Source organism: Triticum dicoccoides, chromosome 2A, assembly GCF_002162155.2.
Source record: "Triticum dicoccoides isolate Atlit2015 ecotype Zavitan chromosome 2A, WEW_v2.0, whole genome shotgun sequence".
Lineage (NCBI taxonomy): Eukaryota > Viridiplantae > Streptophyta > Magnoliopsida > Poales > Poaceae > Triticum > Triticum dicoccoides.
In genome coordinates this window covers 434,158,099-434,176,184 of record NC_041382.1, presented here as the reverse complement: position 1 = coordinate 434,176,184, position 18,086 = coordinate 434,158,099, and the positions used below count along the sequence as shown (strand labels likewise).

The following is an 18,086-nucleotide window of genomic DNA, read 5'->3' as shown; positions in this document are numbered from 1 at the left end:
CAAGTACCGAGAATTAAAATTTAATAAGTACTGACATACAGCCACACATTTATGTTTTTTTAGCCATGCACAAACTCGTTTATCTCTTAAATTGATGTTTATAGCCATGCACAAACTCGTTTATCTCTTAAATTCTCACAGAAATCATATCAAGCGGATGCACCAAAGGAATTGTTTACTTCAGAACCGAGTAATTAAGATGGTGGACTTCATGTCAATCAATCTAAAAATTTGAGCCAAATCAGTCAAGTACCGAGAATTAAAATTTAATAAGTACTGACATACAGCCACACATTTATGTTTTTTTTAGCCTTGCACAAACTCGTTTATCTCTTAAATTGATGTTTATAGCCATGCACAAACTCGTTTATCTCTTAAATCCTTACAGAAATCATACCAAGCGGATGCACCAGAGGAATTGTTCACTTCAGAACCGAGTAATTAAAATGGTGGACTTCATGTCAATCAATCTAAAAATTTGAGCCAAGTCAGTCAAGTACCGAGAATTAAAATTTAATAAGTACTGACATACAAACAAGCACCAAGAAGAATGCTTTGCCATCGTGACAAGTGCTTAACAGTGCCGTCTCCTCAAGTGATGTAAATGTTACATTCATGTGTGTTGTACATGCTGCAGAGTGCAGGCTTGAACTACACTACATTCCTTCAGGCGTGAGTGAATCACCAACATATAACTATTGTGCAAGTTTCCCTCGGCCTACAAAAAACAAAATACACTGCAAAAGCTTCTTCCAGCTTTGTTATCTACAAACCCATCTTCTTGGGCCTCAGATATGTCGAACCTTTCTTCAGACCCGGCATAGAGATCTGCTGCTGCTGCTTGGCTCTCTTCCGTCGCTCCCTCTCCTTCTCCACGAGTGCTGCCTCCGCCTGTTCCTGCCTCAGCTTCTCCATCTCCTCTTCCATGGCCGTCTTCTCCTCCTTCTGTCTCTTCTTGTGGTCCAGAAGGGAGGTGTCCGTGTCTTTCACAGAGAAGAACATAGGACCCAGCTCCGCCAGCCATTGCGGATCCACTGCGCTCACACACTGCATATACTCCTTGGTTGTCAGGACAAGCTCGTGGTACACCACATAGTCAGGGGTGTACCCGAGACCATACAGAGCACTGCTCGGATGCAGGTGGCACGGCATCCCATTCCGGCAGTTGACATACTCTCCTATGCCCTTCAACCTTGCCGAGTTATGGAAGTACGCCGAGCAGATAGCTTTCCTTACCACGTCCCATTCCATATGGCATGATGTCAGTGGGATCTTCAGGGCTTTCAGTATGTCTAGCAGTTGAGATCTCACTTCCCGAGCCTTACGGAGACCCTTAACATGGAGGAAATGGTCATTACACCAGTCTCCTCGATATTGGTTTGACTTCCACTGCAGGTATACATTCAGGAGTGTTAGGTGGTCAGACTCTGGGACAAAGAATTTTTCCCTTGCGGCATCGCTCTCCTCTGCTCGATCTTTTGGCCGGAAGAAAACTGAGGGTACTGAGAGCATGGATACAATGGTCAATACTTCATCAAGGCATTCCAGCTTCTCCCCCATGAGAAGCATCTTTGCTAGAGTCGGGTCCAATGGGAACTCCACCATCTTCCAACCTATTTCTGTAAGTCCACCAACATTGTTCAAGGCGCCCAACACCCAGAGCTGGTACATGGAGTTGAGGATATTCTCCTGGGGGGGTGGGTCCATGAAGTCAAAATCAAGCAAGTTTTCGACTTTGAGGGACTTCAGTAAGAGAACCACGTTTCCCAGGTTAGTCCTTTGAATCTCTGGCACGGGGTTAGGGAGCATCTCGTTCTGGTAAGCTGATTCTGTGAACAGCCTGTAGCATGTGCCAGGGCCGGTTCTTCCAGCACGTCCTGCACGCTGGTCTGCAGCTGCTCGACTACACGGAAAAACCTGAAGAGCATCCATGCCCATCCGTGGATTGTATACCTTCATCTTTCCATACCCGGTATCAATGACATAGAAGATACCATCCACTGTGAGGGACGTCTCAGCAATATTGGTAGCAACAATGCATTTGCGAGTGCCCTCTTCTGCCTTCTGAAAGATCTTGGCCTGCAAGTCAGCAGGCAACTGCGAGTAAATCGGCAAGATGGAGAGCTTGGGTACATTCTTCGTGGATGACGATATTAGCTGCTCCATGCGCTCAGCAAGAGCATAGCAAGTAGCCTCGATCTCTTCCTGCCCGGTCATGAAGATGAGGATGTCTCCAGGGCCACTCGTTATGTGAATTGTCATGGCCTGCTTCACTGCCGCTTCCACATAATCTTCACATGGTGTTTTGCTAAACAAGATATTTACTGGAAATGTCCTGCCTGGAATGTTAAATACAGGCACACTGCAGACAAAGAAAATAATTATAGGGTTTGCAGACAGTGGATTCAAATCTTTATAATGGAGAAAAAGATATAGCAAGTTCTCTTACCCTCCAAAGAACTTTGAGAATTTGTCTGCATTTAGGGTTGCAGATGTGACAATTAGCTTAAAATCCCGCCGACGTGCAACAACCTTCTTCAATATGCCAAACAAAACATCAGTATTGAGGGATCTTTCGTGTGCTTCATCCATGACGATAACACTACATAAAAGAGGGGGGAAAGCATTAATACAGCAAGCAATATTCCAAAACTGAGGTATATGAATATCACAAGATTTATCAGCACTACGAGAGAACAAGGGCAGGTTAACAGCATACCGATATTTATCAAGGTCAGCATCTTTCAAGGTTTCACGAAGAAGCACTCCATCTGTCATATACTGCAAAACAAACAGAAGGGAAAATATAATATGCGTTAGGAATTCTATGCTAAACAACTGAAAGTCAACCAAAATTAATTGTTGAACTTAAGAATGTTAACCTAAAGAGTTCTCGGAATGTGGCCAATTATATCTAATCAGAAATCATAAGGCTAAGAATGTTAACCTAAAGAGTTCTCGGAATGTGGCCAATTATATCTAATCAGAAATCATAAGGCTAACACAACAATGAGGTTACCAGCCTATGAATTGAACCTTTCTATAATCAAGTTTTTCTAACACTGCAAATATACACAAGACATGTTGATGTGAACTAAAGCACAAGCAGAATTGTACCTTTATTATAGTGCTAGAACAAGTGACGTCCTCAAATCGGATAGCATATCCAACTTTATCACCCAGTTCGGTTTCCATTTCTTCACTGACCCGCTTGGCAACACTCATGGCAGCCACACGTCTCGGTTGAGTACAGCCAACAACACCAGTTGTGGTATATCCATCCTCATGCAGATACTGAGTAAGTTGAGTGGTCTTCCCAGAACCAGTTTCACCAACGACCACAACTACTTGATTTTCACGCACAACCTGCTCCATAGCAGCAGCATAACACTGGTTATTAGCAATAATCATTTGAGAGATACTAAATACAAGAAGATACAGAAAGAAGTCCAGAATGGTGCATGAATATAGAAGGTGTTCTGAAAGGAAACTAGATTCCAAACTATTCCTATCTGAATGAAGTAGTAGGGATTTGTATATATGTCCTTCCTAGGTGATCTAATGGTCTTCACTCAACCATATTCCAAATTTGCAACCGTTTCGGATTTTGCGTAAATCACAATTCACGGTATATAGAAGTAATCATACAGCTTCGAGATGTGTCTTGTAGTAGAGGAAAGTAAGACAAAAATAATTAAACAAACAGAACACTCATAATAAGTCTATAAAACCAAGTACAAACCTGTAGCAGGTCATCTCGAACAGTATATATGGGAAGATATTGTCTTTGCTGAGAAAGAGATTTAGATTTTGCAAAATCACTGACAGCTTCTGCTTTTTCCTTCAAGTGTTGCGAAAACTTTGCTTCCTCCTTGAAATCAATCTCCCCTTGATCACCAACAACAGCAGTATCTGCATCAACCTGATTTTGCAGAAGTGAGTAAAACATATGGACAAGTCACAACATTTTTTAAGACATACACATGAAATGTGGAAATAGTTTACCTGTTCAGACGTTTTCTCAACGCCCAATATATTTCCAAGATTAGATCCAGCAAGCTCCCAGAAGCGTTGCCGCGACTTGTTCTGGCTCTGCTTTTCACGAATTTCCCTAACCAAAACAGAACCTTTTCGTGCAATGATAGCCATATCAGATGTTGGATCCTTCAGTGGCATTACAGGCTCTGCTTGCTTTGTGTATACAACTCGCCCATCCAGGAAGGGAGGTTTTGTATCTGCCAAAAATTAAGCCATCGACTGGTTTTAGTTCAAGTGCATGAATGTACTGTAAACAAGCAGAAAAAAATGTTATCAAGAAAAAACATCAAGGGCATGCCAGGGCCAAGCCATGTTCTATTCGCTTCAAACCTAGCTACTATGTACTATTATGTAAAACAAAGAAACATAGAAGAATCGCAAATATATGTCCAAATTGACATATGAAGGATGGAAACATGTGAGCGGTTTGATGCTTGCTATCGTCATATACTTCCTCTGTTCCAAATTATAAGATGTTTTTGGTAGGCTATAAAATAGCCTAACAAAACGTCTTATAATTTGGGATGGAGGTAGTAGAAGCTTTTGAGAGTGAATGATCAGAAAGATCGCAGGCTCACATTGAACACTCATGTCCACCAGCTACTTAGTCAGCACATATACTAGCAATGGAGATGGGAGCACTTAGCCAGCACATATACCAGCGAATGGAGATGGGAAAGCAGACAAATACTCCCTCCATTCACAAATATAAGATGCTCCAACTTTTTTGTTAATCGGATGTATATAGACGCGTTTTAGTGTGTTTTTCACCATTTCAGTCCGTGTATAGTCCATACTGAAATATCCAAAAGATCTTATATTTGTGAATGGAGGGAGTAGCTATTAGCACTGTGCTGGTTAATTTATACATTACAAACATATTTAATGTTTCCATCACTTCACAAGAAGGAATATTCTTGAAACTCTAATGCAAGAGAAATGGGGGATGGTTCACAAAAGGTTTGGTATGATGCTTGTTTTAGTCACAACTAACGCTGCAAGCAGAACATCGCCAAAATGAACTTCTGAAGGGAAAGAACATACCATGAACAAGAAGTATTACTTTACGCTCGTCCTCATCATCAAATTCTGTCTGCACCTCCGTTCCTCTAACAGCTCCAGACCTCAACAATTGTCTGTCCTCCCACTGAGCATTATCAGCAGTCATCTGTGATAATTTCTTGCTCTGAGAAAGGGTCATCAGACTACCATCTTTACGAGTCTGCAAGCAATAAAAATAGTTAGAAAACCAGAGTATACATGTTAAATCGACGAGTAAATGATAAACTAACATATTCGCTGAAATGCAATTGAAATATGTGAATGTGATACTCTTGAATTAGCATCCTAATTTTTGCTGTACGAATATTATAATAAGATTAATAGAAGTTCCTGCTGATGAAGCATTTAATTCATTATGTCCAGCCCACCAGGATCCGGAACTTAACAGAGGAAAATATTACGCCCTCCGATCCATAATAAGTGTCATGGTTTTAGTTCATTATTATGGATCGGGGGGAGTACAATAGATGTCTCTCAACTTGACTTTTTACAATGCATTTTGACATGTATGAGTACTATATCAGATGGTTACAGGAAAACTGAAGCCACAATACATGACACTTCACTAGAACAAATTTGTGCTTAGAAGATAAAGTACTAGACCCAACATGCAAGTCATTTACCATATACACTGACATAGTTTTCTACTATGGGGTCGCAATAATATGTGCTACTCCTACTCCTATGAATAGCGCTAGTGAATGTTAGAATGGAGTACTTCAAAGTGTGATTAAACATTAAAAAAATACCAATTTCTTAGGCAATTGTGCTTCCTTCTTTTTGTAGGAGCTATCATCTGCAGCATAATTATCACCATCGAACACAGTGTTGTGTTCTTCACAATCATACCTGAAGAATTTGTGAAGGTTAGAAGAATGACTAGCTAAACTTGGTTTTCTGACAATATAAGAATGTTGAGTTGCTATATTCATTTATAAACACTAGGACATAAGGAATTCCTAAAAGGATAAGTACCAAGCACGGTCAGCATTATAATCCATGTCTTGCATCATTTCCTCGGTAATCTCATAGTTCCTATCAGCAGCTGAGGGGCTTCTATCAGCTTCAGCATCCTGAAATAAGAGGGTAATGATTATAGGTACAATGACCACGGATCGAAGAAACAAAATCAGAGTTTAGAAGAACCTATAAAGTGATCCGAAAAGAATCATGACTTACATTTGAAAAGGTAAGCTGATGAGATCTTCCACTGGAACTTGAATACGAAGACCCTTTTGATGAACCTGAAGCCCTCACAGGAGCAGGTGAGGGAGAAACATGATCCCAAGGGGATGCTGGACATTTAAAAGAGCATAGATAATATGAGTATGAGTAAATTATAGTCAGGTCAGTGAAATATGAAGTAACATGTTTACTTTCACAGAAACAAAGTTAAATATCACAAAATATAGAGCTGAACTGCCTTTACCTGCGGAACGGGGTGTATTCCCACCTAGCCAAGGAGACACCAATCGTGCATCAGGAGATGCAGCAGCCAGCATAGGAGATCGTGTTGGATAATGTCTTTGGGAGCCAGGACGATCATCACGGTACTCCCGGCGAGGTGTATCTTCCCATTCCCATCGGCCACTGTCCCAGTCAGATCTTGCTGTAATTGCAACCACACTCCTGTCAGCTTGCATGTTAAGCCAGTCGAGAACCAAAAATGACAAAGAATACTATACCAACAAAGTACCAGGTGTTCTTGAGCTTCTCGAGCTATAGTCATCCCGACTTCTTTTGTTTGTGTAGTCGATAGATGTAGATCTGCTCCGTTCATTACGCCTACTATTCGATTCCCTGTCATCACGGTATCCTCGCCTTCCACTGCTACTATAACCAATGGATGCAGATGTCTCGCGTGCACCACGTTTGTCACGGGATCCTCTGTCATCATTCAGTTCGTACCTAGAGGCAGGGGTCTGTAAGCAACAAGGAAATAAATGCTGAGTTTAGTAAGGTGAACATAAAGTAATAAAACTCTTGACAGAGTAAGCCCTAAACCAAGCGAGAGAATGTTGTTATTACTGACCTGTTGCCGATGGGATTCATCTCGATGTCTGGGTGTAAGACCCCTTTCATTCTCATCAGTGACTGTAGATTCTGAAACAGAGTATAAAGCTTTAGTTTGACTAAGTTACATCACTGAAAATGAATAGTCGGCATACAGCCGTAACACAGTGAGGGTATATATCTCAGTAGATATTTTACGACAGAGCTGTATATATGGTCAATGGATCAAGAGAAGAAGAGGCACCTTTCGACAATGTTTTCTCACTGGAATTGGTTCCTCGATAACGGCGAGCCACGCTGCCACGGTCACCACCGGACAGGCTGCTTGCATCATTTTCTGTAGATCCTGGCCTCTCATCTTCATCCATAGAAGAAGCAGCCGTCACTACCTTCTCAGGAGGCCGCTTAAATGAATTGTTACCTTCCTTTTCTCTTTTCTTGTGCGCGAGCAGGTCCAAACCTGCAAGACAGACGAGCGATTAGCTCACTCTAAATCTCTAAGCTCCTGGCATGGCTACACGTGTTAAATACGAAGTGGGATCAGTTCATTAAGTCTACAAATCGCAATTGGCGCCGTGTTTGACTGGCAGATAGCTCTAGATTAGAAGATGCACAGCCTAAGCATCATACCTAGCGCGGATCTCCCCGGCGGAGGCCGGTACATGACCTTATCCTTGGTCGGCAGTATCAGACCCTGCGCCGTGTCATCCTCCGGGCCGAGGGTGCTTGTCGTCGCGTCGAGGTCCAGCCTGCCGTCGGAACTCATCGTGGGGAGGCGCCGTTGGAGCCGGAGAGGTAGGTGGCCGGGGTGAGGAGTGAGGACGCTGGCTCAATAGCGGGCGTGGCCCCAGTGGCCGCGTCGGGAGGGCGGCAGTGTCTCGCTCGCCGGCGTTGGGGGCGGCTGGCCGATGGAGGAGCTGCGGCGGCGGGATAGAGAGGAGGAGGCGCGGGTTAGCGGGGTCGGTTTGGGGAATCAGATGTAGAGCCAGAGAGAAGGCGGTACGGGAGGGACGTGTTGGGTCGATTCGGGACTGATTGATCTGAAGGCGGTATGTGGGTCCTTTTTTTGTTTTTCAAAGCTTTATGTGGGTCGAACAGGTCTATTTTGTTTGGTTTTGATGAAGGATATAAATCATGGTTGGGTTTGGGTACCCCTGACTTCCTATTCCGTTTTCCCCTCCAACTGCTGCAGCCTGCACAAAGAAGCACATACATCAGTGCACCACGCACACAGCACTACACCACACACGCGCTCAACCGGCAAGCGCGCGCGCGCAGCAGGCACGCCAGGCAAGCACACGCCCACACGCCCATCGCCCAGCACGCAGCGCGCGCGGCACACCCGGCCGGAGAGATACGCCACCATCTGCGTGAAGAAATGAAGAGGAAGAGGAAGGAGAAGAGGGCACTGCAATTAGAAGATAGGGAAGGGGGATCCATGCCCCCGCGGAATCACCTCCGTAGTCGTGCTTTGATTTATGCCGCCGCCGGCACAGCCCACATGAGAGAACAGAGATAGAAAGAGGAGGGGAGGGGGGGTGAAACGATGGAATTGATGCACCGACCGATTCTGGGCCACAAGATGGAGAATAGATGGACTGGATGACATCATAGGGTGGCCGATGGTACATTTTATAGAATAGACCTTGCGTCTTTCTGAAATCCTATCGTCCCCTTCACTTTCCTCTTTCCTCTCGTGTGCATCTCTTCGTGAGATCCCCTCTCTGGCGATCTATGATGATGTGAGCCCTCTCAGTATAACTCCCACCCTAATGGCTGTTGCAATCCTCTTTCATCTGTCCCTTCCCACCATCTATCCCTGTGCATGATGGGGCTGGCTATGGCTTGGCGCGGCCGAGGACATGCTTTTGGTTTGGCACCGCCGCTACCGTTGTAGGCTATGATTCAGCGATGCCTCAAAATTCCTAACAACATGATGTGCTTTTTTTATTCAGATCGTGAGTCACATATTTTATTCTGTAGAAGCAGCGGGAAACGGGTATTTTTGGTATATGCGGACCTTCCCCATGTTGATGCTTGTGCATTCGCTATGCCCAGTTCAAATTCTACTTCGGCCTTCTATCCTAAATTTTGTGCTGAATTAAGGACACAAGGAAATAACGTGTAAAAGATGTGTCTGAACTATAACACATCTTTAGTGATTTCTCTCAGAACCTGAGAAATCATTCGACCATTCCCCTGGTGGATTTGGCCACAAAGTAATTGTTAAGCTGCATGAGCATATATATAGACACGGTCCAATTAACGTCATGTCACAGCACAACTAGTGGAGGCACCATTTTGCATTGGAACAGAGAGCGGAATTTGCACATCACTTGAAAGAACCAGTCTTTACCTATGTTATCTATACCTACTAATAAAGGGGCTATTGTTTCTTACCACCGTAATTTTGTCCGTCCTTGGTTTGGTACGTCAATTTCATCTGTCACGCTGCTGGTACGTTTCATCCTCGATACAACTTCGCATACATCACTTGAAAGAACCAGTCTTTACCTATATTATCTATACCTACTAATAAAGGGGCTATTATTTCTTACCACCGTAATTTCGTCCATCCTTGATTTGGTACGTCAATTTCATCCGTCACGCTGTTGGTACGCTTCATCCTCGATACAACTTCGCATACAGGCTGGGCTAATCGCCTTACTAGGCCTTGGCCCGAAATCGGCCCAGGCAAAAATATGACGCAAAACCGAGATCACGCAGAAAATAAATGTCTTCACGTGGAATCAAACTCCCAACGCTGTACGTCTAGGCCCAAGGCTCCAAGCAACAAAACTAAAGCATCTAGATGTGAACAAAAGGTTTGTTTCTTTATAAATTAGTACCACCTCGCTGCTTTACGATCTGTTCGACCGATTTATATATGTTTCCTATTCAAAATCAATAAGCAGCCTGGAGAATTAATGGCAACAAAGATGGCTGACATATGGCTTAGATTTCATGAGATGTGTGTGTTGGGGAACGTAGCAGAAATTCAAAAATTTTCTTACGTAACACCAAGATCTATCTATGGAGAGACCAGCAACGAGTAGAAAGAGAGTGCATCTACATACCCTTGTAGATCGCTAAGCGGAAGCGTTCAAGTGAACGGGGTTGATGGAGTCGTACTCGTCGTGATTCAGATCACCGATGATCCTAGTGCCGAACGGACGGCACCTCCGCGTTCAACACACGTACAGCCCGGTGACGTCTCCCACGCCTTGATCCAGCAAGGAGAGAGGGAGAGGTTGAGGAAGACTCCATACAACAGCAGCACAATGGCGTGGTGGTGGTGGAGGAGCGTGGCAATCCCGCAGGGCTTCACCAAGCACCTACGGGAGAGGAGGAGGTGTCACGGGAGGGAGGGAGGCGCCAAGGGCTCAGGTATGGATGCCCTCCCTCCCCTCCACTATATATAGGGGCAGGGGAGAGGGGAGAGGCGCAGCCTTGCCCCCTACTTCAAGAAAATGGTGCGGCCAAGAGGGGGGGAGGAGTCCATCCTCCCCAAGGCACCTCGGAGGTGCCTTCCCCCTCGAGGACTCTTCCCTCTAGGGTTCCCTAGGCGCATGGGCCTCTTGGGGCTGGTGCCCTTGGCCCATGTAGGCCAAGGCGCACCCCCTACAGCCCATGTGGCCCCCCCCCGGGGCAGGTGGCCCCACCCGGTGGGCCCCCGGGACCCTTCCGGTGGTCCCGGTACAATACCGATGACCCCGAAACTTGTCCCGATGGCCGAAACAGGACTTCCTATATATAAATCTTTACCTCCGAACCATTCCGGAACTCCTCGTGACGTCCGGGATCTCATCCGGGACTCCGAACAACATTCGGTAACCACATACAAGCTTCCTTTATAACCCTAGCGTCATCGAACCTTAAGTGTGTAGACCCTACGGGTTCGGGAGACATGTAGACATGACCGAGACGTTCTCCGGTCAATAACCAACAGCGGGATCTGGATACCCATGTTGGCTCCCACATGTTCCACGATGATCTCATCGGATGAACCACGATGTCAAGGACTCAATCGATCTCGTATACAATTCCCTTTGTCTAGCGGTATTTTACTTGCCCGAGATTCGATCGTCGGTATACCGATACCTTGTTCAATCTCGTTACCGGCAAGTCACTTTACTCGTTCCGTAACACATCATCCCGTGATCAACTCCTTGGTCACATTGCGCATATGATGATGTCCTACCGAGTGGGCCCAGAGATACCTCTCCGTTTACACGGAGTGACAAATCCCAGTCTCGATCCGCATAAAACAATAGATACTTTCGGAGATACCTGTAGTGCACCTTTATAGTCACCCAGTTACGTTGTGATGTTTGATACACTCAAAGCACTCCTACGGTATCCAGGAGTTACACGATCTCATGGTCAAAGGAAGAGATACTTGACATTGGCAAAGCTCTAGCAAATGAACTACACGATCTTTTGTGCTAGTCTTAGGATTGGGTCTTGTCCATCACATCATTCTCCTAATGATGTGATCCCGTTATCAACGACATCCAATGTCCATAGCCAGGAAACCATGACTATCTGTTGATCACAACGAGCTAGTCAACTAGAGGCTCACTAGGGACATATTGTGGTCTATGTATTCACACGTGTATTACGATTTCCGGATAATACAGTTATAGCATGAATAAAAGACAATTATCATGAACAAGGAAATATAATAATAATACTTTTATTATTGCCTCTAGGGCATATTTCCAACAGTCTCCCACTTGCACTAGAGTCAATAATCTAGTTCACATCGCCATGTGATTAACACTCACAGGTCACATCGCCATGTGACTAATACCCAAGAGTTTACTAGAGTCAGTAGTCTAGTTCACATCACTATGTGATTAACACTCAATGAGTTTTATGTTTGATCATGTTGCTTGTGAGAGAGGTTTCAGTCAACGGGTCTGAACCTTTCAGATCCGTGTGTGCTTGACAAATCTTTATGTCATCTCCTAGATGCAGCTACCACGCTCTATTTGGAGCTATTCCAAATAACTGTTCTACTTGGAGCTATTCTAATTGTTGCTCCATTATACGTATCCGGTATCTCTACTCAGAGCTATCCGGATAGGTGTTAAGCTTGCATCGTCGTAACTCTTTACGTCGAACTCTTTATCACCTCCATAACCGAGAAAATTCCTTAGTCCACTAGTTACTAAGGATAACTTTGACCGCTGTCCTGTGATCTATTCATGGATCACTCTTGTACCCCTTGACTGACTCATGGCAAGGCACACTTCAGGTGCGGTACACATCATAGCATACTGAAGAGCCTACGTCTCAAGCATAGGGGACGACCTTCATCCTTTCTCTCTATTCTGCCGTGGTCGAGCTTTAAGTCTTAACTTCGTACCTTACAACTCAGGCAAGAACTCCTTCTTTGACTGGTCCATCTTGAACACCTTCAAGATCATGTCAAGGTATGTGCTCATTTGAAAGTACCATTAAGCGTTTTGATCTATCCTTATAGATCTTGATGCTTAATGCTCAAGTAGCTTAATCCAGGCTTTCCAGAAATTCATTTCTGATCATCAATATGTCAACAACATATACTCATCAGAAATTCTATAGTGCTCCCACTCACTTCTTTGGAAATACAAGTTTCTCATAAACTTTGTATACACCAAAATCTTTGATCATCATCAAAGCATACATTCCAACTCCGAGATGCTCACTCCAGTCCTTAGAAGGATTGCTGGAGCTAGCATACCTTTTAGCATCCTTAGGATCGACAAAACCTTTCTGATTGTATCACATACAACCTTTCCTCACGAAAACTGGTAAGGAAACTCGTTTTGATATCCATCTGCCAGATTTCATAAATACAGCTAATGCTAACATGAATCCGACGGACTTTAAGCATCGCTACGGATGAGAAAATCTCATCGTAGTCAACTCCTTGAACTTGTGAAAAACTTTTCGCCACAAGTCAAGCTTCATGGACGGTGACATTACCATCCACGTCTGTCTTCTTCTTAAAGATCCATTTATCTTAATGGCTTGCCGATCATCGGGCAAGTCCACCAAAGTCCATGGATCCGTTCTCGGATTTTATGGCCTCGAGCCATTTATCGGAATCCGGGCCCACCATCGCTTCTCCATAGCTCGTAGGTTCATTGTTGTCTAGCAACATGACTTCCAAGACAGGATTACGTACCACTCTGAAGTAGTACGCATCCTTGTCATCCCACGAGGTTTGGTAGTGACTTGATCCGAAGTTTCATGATCAATATCATAAGCTTCCACTTCAATTGGTGTAGGTGCCACAGGAACAACTTCCTGTGCCCTGCCACACACTAGTTGAAGAGACGGTTCAATAACCTCATCAAGTCTCCACCATCCTCCCACTCAACTCTTTCGAGAGAAACCTTTCCTCGAGAAAGGACCCGATTCTAGAAACAATTCATATTGCTTTCGGATCTGAATTAGGAGGTATACCCAATTGTTTTGGGTGTCCTATGAAGATGTATTTTATCCGCTTTGGGTTCGAGCTTAATCCTGAAACTTTTTCACATAAGCGTCGCAGCCCCAAACCTTTAAGAAACGACAACTTAGGTTTCTCTAAACCATAATTCATACGGTGTCATCTCAACGGAATTACGTGGTGCCCTATTTAAAGTGAATGTGGTTGTCTCTAATGCCTAACCCATGGACGATAGTGGTAATTCGATAAGAGACATCATGGTACGCACCATATCCAATAGGGTGCAACTATGATGTTCGGACACACCATCACACTATGGTGTTCCAGGCGGTATTAATTGCGAAACAATTTCCTCAATGTCTTAATTGTGTGCCAAAACTCGTAACTCAGATATTCATCTCTATGATCATATCATAGACATTCTATCATCTTGTCACGAAGATCTTAAACTTCACTCTGAAATTACTTGAACCATTCAATAATTCAGACTTGTGTTTCATTAAGTAAATATTCTCAACATCTACTCAAATCATCCGTGAAGTAAGAACATAACGATATTCACTGCATGCCTCAGCACTCATTGGACTGCACACATCAAAATGTGTTGCTTCCAACAAGTTGCTATCTTGTTCCATCTTACTGAAACCGAGGCTTTTCAGTCATCTTGCCCATGTGGTATGATTTGCATATCTCAAGTGATTCAAAATCAAGTGAGTTCAAATGGTCCATTTGCATGGAGTTTCTTCATGCATATATACCAATAGACATGGTTCGCATGTCTCAAACTTTTCAAAAATGAGTGAGTCCAAAGATCCATCAACATGGAGCTTCTTCATGCATTTTATACCGATATGACTTACGTGGCAGTGCCACAAATAGGTGGTACTATCATTACTATCTTTTGGCATGAACATGTGTATCACTACGATCGAGATTCAATAAACCATTCCTTTAGGTGCAAGACCATTGAAGGTATTATTCAAAAAATAGAGTAACCATTATTCTCCTTAAATGAATAACCGTATTGCGATAGACATAATCCAATCATGTCTATGCTCAACGCAAACACCAATCTCGGTGGTAGAGGGAGCGTGCGATGCTTGATCATATCAACCTTGGAAACACTTCCAACATATATCGTCAGCTCACCTTTAGCTAGTCTCCGTTTATTCCGTAGCTTTTATTTCGAGTTACTAACACTTAGCAACCGAACCGGTATCCAATACCCTGGTGCTACTAGGAGTACTAGTAAAGTACACATTAACATAATGTATATCCAATATACTTCTATCGACCTTGCCAGCCTTCTCATCTACCAAGTATCTAGGGTAATGCTGCTCCAGTGGTTGTTCCCCTTATTATAGAAGCACTTAGTCTCGGGTTTGGGTTCAACCTTGGGTTTCTTCACTAGAGCAGCAGCTGAATTGCCGTTTCATGAAGTATCCCTTTGTTCCCTTGCCCTTCTTGAAAACTAGTGGTTTCACCAACCATCAACAATTGATGCTCCTTCTTGATTTCTACTTTCGCGGTGTCAAACATCACGAATATCTCAAGGATCATCATATCTATCCCTGATATGTTATAGTTCATCACGAAGCTCTAGCAGCTCGGTGGCAATGACTTTGGGGAAACATCACTATCTCATCTGGAAGATTAACTCCCACTGGATTCAAGTGATTGTTGCACTCAGACAATCTGAGCACAAGCTCAACGATTGAGCTTTTCTCCCTTAGTTTGCAGGCTAAGAAAATCGCCGGAGGTCTCATACCTCTTGACGTGGGCACGAGCCTGAAATCCCAATTTCAGCCCTCGAAACATCTCATATGTTCCGCGACGTTTCGAAAACGTCTTTGGTGCCTCTACTTAAGCCATTTAATTGAACTATCACGCAGTTATCAAAACGTGTATGTCCGATGTTCGCAACATCGCCAAACGACGTTGGGGTTCAGCACACTGAGCGGTGCATTAAGGACATAAGCTTTCTACTGATCGCATAATCGCTACTATCAACTTTCAACTATATTTTCTCTAGGAACATATCTAAACAGTGGAACTAAAGCGCGAGCTTACGACATAATTTGCAAAAGGTCTTTTGACTATGTTCAGGATAATTAAGTTCATCTTATGAACTCCCACTTAGATAGACATCCCTCTGGTCATCTAAGTGATCACATGATCCGAGTCAACTAGCCCGTGTCCGATCATCACGTGAGACGGACTAGTTAACGTCGGTGAACATCTTCATGTTGATCGTATCTACTATACGACTCATGCTCGACCTTTCGGTCTCCGTGTTCCGAGGCCATGTCTGCACATGCTAGGCTCGTCAAGTTAACCCTAAGTGTTTTCGCTGTGTAAAACTGTCTTACACCCGTTGTATGTGAACGTAAGAATCCATCACACCCGATCATCACGTGGTGCTTAGAAGCGACGAACTGTAGCAACGGTGCACAGTTAGGGGGGAACACTTCTTGAAATTTGTGTAAGGGATCATCTTATTTACTACCGTCGTCCTAAGTAAACAAGATGCATAATCATGATAAACATCACATGCAATTATATAGTTGTGACATGATATGGCCAATATCATATAGCTCCATTGATCTCCATCTTCGGGGCTCCATGATCATCTTGTCACCGGCATGACACCATGATCTCCATCATCATGATCTCCATCATCGTGTCTTCATGAAGTTGTCACGCCAACGACTACTTCTACTTCTATGGCTAACGCGTTTAGCAATAAAGTAAAGTAAGTTACATGGCGTTCTTCAATGACACGCAGGTCATACAATAAATAAAGACAACTCCTATGGCTCCTGCCGGTTGTCATACTCATCGACATGCAAGTCGTGAATCCTATTACAAGAACATGATCAATCTCATACATCACATATATCATTCATCACATCCTTTTGGCCATATCACATCACATAGCATACCCTGCAAAAACAAGTTAGACGTCCTCTAATTGTTGTTGCATGTTTTACGTGGCTGCTATGGGTTTCTAGAAAGAACGTTTCTTACCTACGCAAGACCACAACGTGATATGCCAATTGCTATTTACCCTTCATAAGGACCCTTTTCATCGAATCCGTTCCGACTAAAGTGGGAGAGACTGGCACCCGCTAGCCACCTTATGCACCAAGTGCATGTCAATCGGTGGAACCTGTCTCACGTAAGAGTACGTGTAAGGTCGGTCCGGGCCGCTTCATCCCACAATACCGTCGAAACAAGATTGGACTAGTAACGGTAAGCATATTGAACAACATCAACGCCCACAACTACTTTGTGTTCTACTCGTGCAAAGAATCTACGCAATAGACCTAGCTCATGATGCCACTGTTGGGGAACGTAGCAGAAATTCAAAAATTTTCTTACGTAACACCAAGATCTATCTATGGAGAGACCAGCAACGAGTAGAAAGAGAGTGCATCTACATACCCTTGTAGATCGCTAAGCGGAAGCGTTCAAGTGAACGGGGTTGATGGAGTCGTACTCGTCGTGATTCAGATCACCGATGATCCTAGTGCCGAACGGACGGCACCTCCGCGTTCAACACACGTACAGCCCGGTGACGTCTCCCACGCCTTGATCCAGCAAGGAGAGAGGGAGAGGTTGAGGAAGACTCCATACAACAGCAGCACAATGGCGTGGTGGTGGTGGAGGAGCGTGGCAATCCTGCAGGGCTTCGCCAAGCACCTACGGGAGAGGAGGAGGTGTCACGGGAGGGAGGGAGGCGCCAAGGGCTCAGGTATGGATGCCCTCCCTCCCCTCCACTATATATAGGGGCAGGGGAGAGGGGGGAGGCGCAGCCTTGCCCCCTACTTCAAGAAAATGGTGCGGCCAAGAGGGGGGGAGGAGTCCATCCTCCCCAAGGCACCTCGGAGGTGCCTTCCCCCTCGAGGACTCTTCCCTCTAGGGTTCCCTAGGCGCATGGGCCTCTTGGGGCTGGTGCCCTTGGCCCATGTAGGCCAAGGCGCACCCCCTACAGCCCATGTGGCCCCCCCGGGGCAGGTGGCCCCACCCGGTGGGCCCCCGGGACCCTTCCGGTGGTCCCGGTACAATACCGATGACCCCGAAACTTGTCCCGATGGCCGAAACAGGACTTCCTATATATAAATCTTTACCTCCGGACCATTTCGGAACTCCTCGTGACGTCCGGGATCTCATCCGGGACTCCGAACAACATTCGGTAACCACATACAAGCTTCCTTTATAACCCTAGCGTCATCGAACCTTAAGTGTGTAGACCCTACGGGTTCGGGAGACATGTAGACATGACCGAGACGTTCTCCGGTCAATAACCAACAGCGGGATCTGGATACCCATGTTGGCTCCCACATGTTCCACGATGATCTCATCGGATGAACCACGATGTCAAGGACTCAATCAATCCCGTATACAATTCCCTTTGTCTAGCGGTATTTTACTTGCCCGAGATTCGATCGTCGGTATACCGATACCTTGTTCAATCTCGTTACCGGCAAGTCACTTTACTCGTTCCGTAACACATCATCCCGTGATCAAC

The 18,086-nt window shown here is 44.7% G+C and overlaps 1 protein-coding gene across 1 annotated transcript; it reads right to left on the bottom strand.

The window, feature by feature from the left end:
• Positions 1-486: 486 nt before the first annotated feature.
• LOC119354807 (pre-mRNA-splicing factor ATP-dependent RNA helicase DEAH7-like) lies at positions 487-8,132 on the bottom strand. The gene is made up of 15 exons (XM_037621550.1): positions 7,744-8,132; positions 7,358-7,573; positions 7,133-7,203; positions 6,797-7,022; positions 6,530-6,709; positions 6,280-6,395; positions 6,076-6,173; positions 5,850-5,949; positions 5,083-5,260; positions 4,006-4,235; positions 3,743-3,922; positions 3,118-3,366; positions 2,720-2,781; positions 2,450-2,602; positions 487-2,362 (listed from the first exon to the last, which is right to left on the bottom strand). The coding sequence occupies exons 1-15, from the start codon at positions 7,877-7,879 to the stop codon at positions 766-768; spliced, it is 3,792 nt and encodes a 1,263-aa protein (XP_037477447.1). The 5' UTR covers positions 7,880-8,132; the 3' UTR covers positions 487-765.
• Positions 8,133-18,086: the final 9,954 nt, after the last annotated feature.